This window comes from Phyllostomus hastatus, unplaced genomic scaffold (genome assembly GCF_019186645.2).
Source record: "Phyllostomus hastatus isolate PE091 unplaced genomic scaffold, TTU_PhHast_1.1 phas_scaffold_21, whole genome shotgun sequence".
NCBI lineage: Eukaryota > Metazoa > Chordata > Mammalia > Chiroptera > Phyllostomidae > Phyllostomus > Phyllostomus hastatus.
This window is the reverse complement of record NW_025334017.1, coordinates 27,023,083-27,033,003: the sequence shown is the minus strand read 5'-3', so window position 1 is coordinate 27,033,003 and position 9,921 is coordinate 27,023,083. Positions and strand designations below refer to the sequence as shown.

At 43.0% G+C, this 9,921-nt stretch overlaps 1 protein-coding gene across 1 annotated transcript; it reads left to right on the top strand.

Annotated features, from left to right (window-relative positions):
* Positions 1-1,494: 1,494 nt before the first annotated feature.
* ABRA (actin binding Rho activating protein) lies at positions 1,495-9,265 on the top strand. Its single transcript, XM_045860722.1, has 2 exons — positions 1,495-2,208; positions 7,874-9,265. Exons 1-2 carry the CDS (start codon positions 1,547-1,549, stop codon positions 8,349-8,351), a joined length of 1,140 nt encoding a protein of 379 aa, XP_045716678.1. The 5' UTR covers positions 1,495-1,546; the 3' UTR covers positions 8,352-9,265.
* The last annotated feature ends 656 nt before the right edge of the window (positions 9,266-9,921 follow it).

Below are 9,921 nucleotides of genomic sequence, written 5' to 3'. Positions count from 1 at the left end.
AGGAACCAAACCATCTGCAGCATCTCTACATTTCCCAGAAAGCAAGCCAGAAATTTCGGACTTCAAATCCAGCCTTTGTTAGCAACAGTTTTCTTTCCTCGTGATCCAATTTCCTCGTAATTAATCAAGAGGGATTTCGACTCTGAATTGTTGGACCTCAGTTAACATTATCAGATAATGTTGAACTCTGAAAACACAGGTGACAGATTTCTAGATAGAGTATTAAATCATCTCCCACACTGTTTTAATCCTAGGAGGTAAATGACCTCAGGATGAAAATCTGGCATAATTTTTTTTTTAATGGAGGGGGCCTAACTCTCCAAAGTAATTAACTTTCATGCCTATTTGAGGCTCTGAGCAGTTTTGTTAACATGGTTAGCTGCGAGTCAAGATGGGAGGAAAGGGTACTGTACTGAAGTCCACAGAACTGCTGGATGAAAGCGATGGTATTTGTCTGTCTTTGAGTGCTCAGCTCTGAGCATTTTACCTGGTTCAGTACATTTCATAGATGGTTCTTCTGTCCAAAGGATCTATCAATCCAGTCCTTTAAAAAAAAACTATACCATTTGAATTTTTGTTCTGAGAATTTAAAGAGTGACCTTTTTTGCACGGAAGATCGTGTTATTAAAAACAAAATGTCAGGCACAGGTTCCTTCTGAGAGCATTCACTTCTTTTATCTTTAAATGGTCCTTTTAAACTAACAGTTTGAGAAGGTTTATTGTTATAATGATCTGTGAAATTCAATATTTGTGTAGGTCTTAATTTGAAGGTTTAAAAAATAACTGAAGCAGAAGTTTGACCACTGTCTTATTTCAGTATGATTTGTTTCTATGCTAATTCAAACCTAGGACCAGAAGACACAGCCATTGTCACCCCCTTCAGCTGGGTCTCAATTTTGTCGTCTGGAAAATAAAGGTTGGACGACGTGACTCATAAGGTCCATATTGAATAGAGCTGAAGACCAGAGAAAAAGGCACCTTGGGATCTTAGATCGCTAGGATAAAAAGAGGCACAAGCTTTGAAGCAGACAGATCTGGGTTCAAATCTCACATATTAATAGGTTTAGGAAGTTATATCTCATTGTACTCAGCTATAAAAGGGGACTAAGTGACAGCAATCTTGAGGGCTGTTGAGGTTTAAACGAGAACACACCTGTAATGTTCCTAGCACAATATGTGCACATATTTTATGCTTCTATAAATGGTAGGACCATATTTTAAGGTCAAAGAAAACATAAGGCTGAACACATGATCAGATCTAGTAATTTCCACTCTGGCACTTGGAGAAGAGAGTGAGTGAGCACATCACCGTCCTGGGCCAGCAGAGATGTCCCTGTGCTGTGATGAAATTGGAGCCCTCGGGGTTTAAAAAAAGAACACTGTCAGGGGGAAGGCGCCACATCTTGGCGAGAAATGCTTAACATACTTTCATCATCACCAAACTCTTCCTACCCCACACCCTGCTTCTATTTAAGTCCGAGGCACTCCCCGGGTCCCCAGTCATTTTAGCCAGTGCCCAGCTATCAGCACAGAAGAGAAGGGTAGCATGGTGGCGGAGGACAAGAAGAGAGGGGAGGGGCCAGCCAAGAGCGCCCTCCGGAAGATCCACAGAGCCACCCTGGTGATCAGCTTGGCCCGAGGTTGGCAGCAGTGGGCAAATGAGAACAGCACCAGGCAGGCCCAGGAGCCTGCAGGCTGGCTGCCGGGTGGGACTCAGGACTCAACCCAAGATCCTAAACCAGTGACACACCCCACTCCCAACCAGAAAGTTCAGAGTGCCCCAAAGTCTCCCTCCCTAAAGCCAGAGGGGCATGGGGACGGATGGAGCTCAGAGGAAGCCACTGAGGTCTCTCACATCAGAAGGAAAGAGGTGACCAAAACAGTTGTCAGCAAAGCTTATGAGAGAGGAAGAGATGTGAGCGACCTCAGCCACAGATACGAGAGGGACGGTGGCACCTCGGAACCTGGGCAGCCAGAGGATGACATTGACCGGATCCTCCACAGCCATGGCTCCCCGACACGGCGGAGAAAATGCTCCAACCTGGTGTCTGAGCTGACCAAGGGCTGGAAGGCGATGGAACAGGATGAGCCCACGGGGAGGAGTGACAGCATAGACACGGAGGACAGCGGCTACGGTGGCGAGACCGAGGACAGGCCCGAGGAGGATGGAGAGCAGGTAGCCCGAATCAGACGCGCCTTGCCTTCCCAGTAAGTGCATTTGTCCTGAGGCTGCTTGTGTGGCTGTGGAGCCCTGGCCAGCAGGGGACCGGGAAAGCAGGGAAGCACCACCAGTGGTAGTGAGGCTCTTGGAGCCTGAGCCGGCAGGGGGGTCCTGTGGGAAGGCGTGCCCCCGAACTAAAAGGGTAGTGCCCAGCTCAGGCAAGGGCCTCTGGGTAGAGGGCCTGCATTATTCCGTGTGAACTGAACACTCAAGTTTTAGCCTCAACAAAAATGAAGTTACCAGACAGGGGTGGTGAGTGCTTTGGGTAAAATTTTAAAATCAATTGAACAATGAGTAGCAAATTGGCTTATTTCTCTGCAGCGAAAAGTCTTGTTGGTAGATTGATTGGAGATACCTTTCCTTTGTCCGAAATCAGTTTAGTTATATCAGGGGCCACATCTACCCAGGCAGTGCCCATGGAACACGGATCTCTACGTCCCTGTAACCAGGTGGGAGGCTGCTAACTAATTTGAGAGCAAGCTCTGAAGTCAGACAGACCCAAGTTCAAATGCCAGCTCTGCCCTGACTGTAGATAACAATCCTATGTCATGTACCTGAAAGTTGCTAAGGGTAGGGCTTCAGTGTTCTTGCCACACATGCATCTGATTATTTTTCTCAGCCCATGTCCTGCTTTGTAAAACGAAAGCAACAGCAATCTTTGGGGACAAACTGTATTGTCCTGAGAGAAGCAGATGAGGGTGAGGCTGCCGAACACTTAGCAATGCCCGCCACGTATGCTCAGTGTGTGAAAGGCATCGTTACTCATATGCAGTCTATTATTTAGCACTTTTTCAAACTTCCAGAAAATATTTGTCATTTGTAAACAAAGAGAAATGCTACGAAAGCTAGGTAATTAAAGTACCACAATCCTTAAATGTTCAGATGTCAAGCGCGCACACACACACACACAGACTCAAACCACCACATTTATTCAGACAAGAAACACATGCTCTCTTGCAAGACACAAACTCTGCTTCCACAAAGTAGAAAGTCAGGCTATCTCACTCCACAACTGCAGGGTATCAAAATATGGGCAAAGTCTCTGATGTGATGGATGCCTTCAAACGGACTCCCTGTGAGAAGTTAGATGTGCGTGTTGTTTCAAGTTTTATGGAACAACTAGAAAGTAAAGAACAGAACTGGTTACCTAATTTGACAAAGAGCTGCTTTACAGTGTGTGACTTTACAGGTGCTTTGAGAAAAATCAGAACTTTTTGCAAATGTTCAAGAAAAATGAGATGGCACCATTAGATAATTTTAACAATCCCTCTGGTGTTTAGTGTGCACTATGGGTATTTTGCATGCTTTTCCCTTTTCATGCTTATGACCCTATGAAGTGGGTATCATCCCATTTTAGGAAGGAGAGCACGGAAGCTCAGAGGGAAGGTTTCCCTGGCAGGCTGGTGACAAAGCTGAGACATGCCTGTTTCTGTACGCAAGGGTGCCAACTCCCATGCAGTGCCTTCGGGATGTGTTCAGAGATTTGGGTTCTATTTACATCAATATAGAAATTCATGGTCAGAAATAACTATCCTACCAGAAATACAGACCCACAGTCTAAATTCTGGCCTTGTGGATTAAAGTGTATGAGTGTGTGTATGTGTGCATGCGCACAGGAACGTGGGTGCTAGGAAAAGAGTAATGGAGCCCAGCAGCATGAAGACAGATCGGCTCAGTGATGACCTTCCCATCAGCACATCTGCACTGGCCAGGAGTAGGGAGACGACAGCCGGCCCGGTCTCCAGGGCACGTCCTCGTCTCTGTACTTGTCTCAGCACGCCTCCTGTGTGTTTCACACAGTCCTCACAACATTCTCCCGGGGGCGCTATGGTCACTGTCCACACTGGATAGATGAGGACACGTGACAAAGGACTGTTAGGGAATGTCCGTAAGATCGTGCAGCCCACGGGATTGGAACCCAGGCATTCTGGCTCCAGAGCCCACCCTCTGGACCTCGACTCTGAACTCTCTGTCCTGGAAGTGGGGGCGGGCAGTCAGTGCCTTTCTCGTGGTTCCAGAAAGCGGGCAAGCGCGAGGCATGGGAACCTTCTCAGTGTGATGGGAAGCAGCTGAAGCTCTGAGTGAGAGATCTGAGTCCTAGTTGTGTTGGCAGATCCTAAGTCTCTTTGACCTCATCTAAAAAATAGCTGTGAGAATTAGTTATTTTTATATTAATTATGTAAAGCAATGGACTCAGAGGAGCTATTTAATAAGTCATATTCATTACAGCTGCAGGGGGCTGGCCCTGGTGATCCCAGCCATTCAAGGTGCTAGGAGCCTGGCTCTCAGGCTTGGCCAGGGGGAAGTGGGCATTAGGTCTCTCCTTGCTTCTTTGGTTCCTTTCCCTCTGTCTCTCAGGACACAGGGTCCCGGAACGCCCTGAGCAGCAGCAGCAGCAGCAAGCAGAAACTCTGAATGTCAGTGGTAATCCTAGCTGTGCTCAGAAAGCTTCAGCTGAACCTAATGGGACTTTTTGGCTAATGGGACTGTCAAATACTGCTTGAGAAATGAACGTGGCATTATTGAGTGAGCCTACAGAAAAGGGATTTTCACTTATTTTTAAACACCATTCTTTTCCCACATCCATCAACAGAGAGAAAAACATGAATCATGAGCATTTAAGTCGAGAGAGTTTTATTGGTAGTTAGGATAACAGAAATGAACAGGTCAGGTTTGGGAAAACAAGAGAGATTCCATGGTTTTGCTAACTTAGGTTTTACTTTGAAGACAGTTTATATATTACACTTCATTTTAAAAATACTTAGTCTTTTGATTGTACAGCCATGACTTCAGTCAGTCTAGCCCTTTAGACCAAGAAAATTGGGTCCCTCTCACATACAGAAAGAGTGAAGTATTCGAGAGTCAATCACCCATCTACCCTCTTCTCCAAGTTTTACTCAGTAAAAATAACAGGAGTTGAGAATGATGGTGCCATTTCACAGCCAAGGGCACTGGCGCACAGACACTGAGAAACGTGTCTAAACCATAGAGCTAGTCAGTGGTGATGCTGGGCAGGCCAGTGCCAGCGCTTGTGATCTTAGCCGCGCTGCTAGACTGCTTCCACAGAGAACAGACTTAAGGAGTAAAATAGGGCGTAAAGCGCTGATAAGACATATGGGACAGGGGAAATGTTTATTGATGAATTATAAGAAAATCTGTTTTGATAATGAAGAAACTAAAAAGGCGAGTCAGGACTAAACATTACTATCCCAAAGTATGGATGTGATGTTAAATATTGCTTTGCTTTCTATAAATTTATACAGACTGACTTCCTAAAACTCAGTCTAAACTATTACATACATTTTTACTTGTAAATTTAAAGAAAGCAGGATAAGAAAAATATTGACTTTTAAATTGATTGACCAAAAAGGTATTTAGGATATAAGACTTTTTAATCCTGATTTGAAATATTTTCAGACTTTTTTAAAATGGGAAAAATACGAAATAGTATAGAACATTTGTAACAGAGAAAAAACTGAATACTCATAGTGTATGTCCTCCTAGTACTTTTCTTTATAACCTTATTTTTAACACAGTTCTTGCTAACAGGACCAATTCTTTGTTTTCCTTCTCTTCTATCTGGCAAAATAACACATGCCTATTAAGATTTTAAAGGTGCTTCTTTTAGAAATGTTTTTCTTTTTCATAGACTTACAACCTTACCATCCCCAGCCCTTATTCCAAATGAAGCAGTTCCAACACTCAGGGAATCTAAGTTCCTAATTAACATTAGAAGAAACTGCAAATCTGGTATGACCTTTGGGTCCTGCAGGGATGGCCCGGGGCTCACTGTTTATCGAAGGCTATGCAAGTCATGGACTGCCATAGCTCCAAGGGGTAAGGTGTTTGCTCTCCTTCCATAATGAGGGGAAGCTGCCCGGACTCTGCGCAGCTGAACACGGACGGACAGTCTGTGGAGAGGGAGGTGATGGCGAGGACCAGCAGGGCAGAGAAATCCGTTTCACTTCAGTGTGATGCAACTCCTAGCACTTTCATATATACATATATATATATATTTTTTTTTTAAACATGTAACGATTGTGTATAATTTTTGTATGCTGCTTCTTCCCGATTACCTTTGTCATATCCTTTTGGTCCCTGTGGCTACACGAAAGAGTAGTGTGATATGTAGCAGTGTAGTCCTAGTTTGCATTCTATAGTTACAGGCTAGGACTTTTGGAAACACGGAGCCTGGGAATTAATGAAAGTGTGCCCTCTAGTGGATGTCACTCCTCCTTTGAAAACAATGCTGACTACAAATGTGCAGGCCTCCCCATCCATGTCTATTAGCTTCCCGCCCGCACTGGGAGAACCAGATTTCGGGAAGTGAGTTCAGACAGCTAGGAACACCCACATCTGTCTGACCTGTTCCTGGGTTTTCTAGAGCGAATCGTGAGTTTTGGTGGGAGGGGCTCCTTAGTTCAGGCACACCCTCCTTGTAAGCAGTTTCGGCACTGCTCTACACCTCCAAGTCCGATGCCTGCCCGCACATGGCCATTTGCTGTTGGGGAGGAGGAAGGTGGGTCATGAGTGAGGATGAGGAATACGGAGCTCAGACTGTTGGAGAGTCCAACAGATCATGTTTACCTGTGAAGGCAAAGAGATCTAGAGAAAAAGTCTAGATCAGAGATACAGAATCACAGGGAAGTGTTTTAAAGGCACACTGTGGCCATTTCAAAATTAGGCCTTCATCTTCCTTACACTATTGGTCTATGCTTCCCAGTGCTGTCTTTTTAATAATGCATCTGTTCTAAATTGCAAGGATACATACACATTTGACACACAACTCACCCATACACTGAGTGGCATCATGAAACTCAGAAAGAGCATTGACTTGAGCCTTAGTTGTGTTTGAACGCCACCTCTGCCACTGGTTTAGGGCAGTATTTCATAGTGATGCACAGGCTTTGGGGCCAGCTTCACACTGTTTCAAATCCCAGCTCTATCACTTAACAGTTTTGTGACTTTAAATTAATTACTTAACCCCTCTGGCCTCAGTTTCCTCATCTGTGAAATGAGCACACTAATAATACCTGTGTCATAGAACGGTTGTGGGAATATTAGTAAAAAGTATTTAGAAGAATGCCAGTACACAATATTCAATAAATGTTACTACTGCTAGCAAGTGTCTTCTATCTATACAATTTGGTACTTTACAATTTGTGGCACATCACTGATACTAGTGTAAATATGCCCTCATTAAAAATCCATACATGAAAATCTGCATGTGAGTACATATTACAGTGTGCTGGTATAAGCCCTTTTCCGGGGAAATACCTGGTTTCTGAAGATCTATATATACAGTCCTGATTCCAGTTCTAAAATGTTATTTACATGCAATTTAAGACGCATGTATTTGCATTAATTGTGTGTAAGGAAATGTTTTTCCCCTAAAATAGTTTAATATTATTATTATATAGTGCTTAAAACCTTCCTTCATCCAGAGAAAATAATCTAGGACATATAATAAACTAAAAGCAATGGTGGGACTGTGTATTTTTCTTCTTTCATTTCTATTTCCATTGTGCTTACATTCCTTACATAATGAGAAAAGTAGAGACTTACGTAAGTGCAGAAGTACAATGAGGAAGCACCACTTGTGTGTTAAAATACCAGTATCTTGATTCTTCACCCTGTCTCTCTCTCCTCAAGGGCAAGCCGATTTACGGAGAAACTCAACTGCAAGGCCCAACGGAAACACAGCCAAGTGCACAGCCTGAAAGGGAGATGGCAACAGTGGGCCGATGAACACATACAGTCCCAGAAGCTCAACCCCTTCAGTGAAGAGTTTGATTATCAGCTGGCCATGTCCACCCGCCTGCACAAGGGAGATGAAGGCTACGGCCGTCCCAAGGAGGGAACCAAAACTGCCGAGCGGGCCAAGCGAGCCGAGGAGCACATCTACAGAGAAATTATGGACATGTGCTTCATCATCCGCACGATGGCTCGCCACAGACGGGATGGAAAGATCCAGGTTACTTTCGGGGACCTCTTTGACAGATACGTTCGTATTTCAGATAAAGTAGTGGGCATCCTCATGCGCGCCAGGAAACACGGACTGGTTGACTTCGAAGGAGAGATGTTATGGCAAGGCCGGGATGACCATGTTTTGATTACTCTACTCGAGTGAACCTTCAACCACACGAGCCATACTTGATCCACTAATGTCTTAATGCTAAATGCTAATTTAGTAAAAACCAAAATGCAGACTGCTCTGTAATGATTTCATAAATATTAAATAATTTTTCCATGAATGACTTTTTGGCACATTATTTCTGAGGACCTTGGAAGATTTTGATAGAATATACATAACCATTTGGAACAATTCCACTTACCCTTCAGGGGGAGAGACCAAGGGGGTCTCTCACGCAGCCATTCCTGTGACGTCACTCTCAGCACTTACCCTTTTAGGCAAAAATTACCTGGGTATTCATTGCAGAAGTGATTGCAGGTCTTTAATGAAATAATTATTATATCTAAGAAGAAAGCTGAATATAGGTAAATATCAGCAGAATTATTATGATGTCAATTTTCAGGGAAAAAGAATTCCATTAAGTCTGGCAAAACTAAGCTTAAAATTTTCTAAGAAGATTGACTTCGTACTATTATTTTAATCATAGCATGACTTACAAAATAGGCACACAAATCAATAAGTTTTTAAAAAGGTAATGAAATTGCTCAAATATCTTTGTGGGCTTATAATTTAATGTTTCTGAAATTAGCCGTGCTTCTGGGTAATGTGTGCAAATCACATAAAAACAGACATTACTGGTCTCAGAGCCGACAGAGAAAGCGGGCATGTTCTGCTTCACTGTGAAAGCAAAGCAGAGGCGAGGGTTCAGATTTATCTGCCTTTGTAGGACTTCTTGCAGAAGTTTACTTTGTGTCAAAACCACACATACTAAGTCATGCTGCTTACATCGATGTCACTATACAGGGTCCAGCAGAAGTTAACGCCTGCTGGAGTGTGGTTGGTAGGTAATAACATGGGTGTAGTAATTTACAGTTTTAATTTAAACATTTCACATAATTTAACGTCATGTGGTATCCTTAAGTGTGATATTGTTACATTACAGAATTACATGCTTATGATTTTTCTTTTTTTTTTTTAAGATTTTATTTTTATTTATTTTTAGAGAGGGAAGGGAGGGAGAAAGAGAGAGAGACAAACATCAATGTGTGGTTGCTGGGGGCCATGGCCAGCAACCCAGGCATGTGCCCTGACTGGGAATTGAACCTGCAACACTTTGGTTCGCAGCCCACGCTCAATCCACTGAGCTACGCCAGCCAGGTGATTTTTCTAATAAAAAGGGGGTATTATTTGTGCTGGGCCCTGTATAATGAAATAGAAATACAGAAAATTCTACAATAAAGTGGAATGTTCATGTAGAACTCGACAGAATCACTGGCAAATCAGAAACAGATTTGAGACATTTCCATTTTCTTCATACTCTTAACAAACTTTACAAATAATCTAAAAATTATAAAAGAGCAATATTAGTTTTGCCAAAGTGAAAAAAGTGTACTTTAATGTGATGCCAAAGATAAATTTGACACTAATCTGCTACTTGTCATTTTTTCTCAATTCAATTTAATGTGCTTTATATCACTCTAACACAAACTGAGTAAAATGTGAGATTATAATTTTTACTGAATTCAATAAGAATTACTAAATTATATATAGCACATTTGGTGTTAAA

Excerpts from the sequence above, each read along its gene's own strand:
- ABRA (XM_045860722.1), top strand. The coding sequence starts at position 1,547 with ATGGTGGCGGAGGACAAGAAGAGAGGGGAGGGGCCAGCCAAGAGCGCC. Across the intron at positions 2,209-7,873 it reads AGACGCGCCTTGCCTTCCCA|GGCAAGCCGATTTACGGAGA; the intron begins GTAAGTGCATTT and ends TCTCTCCTCAAG.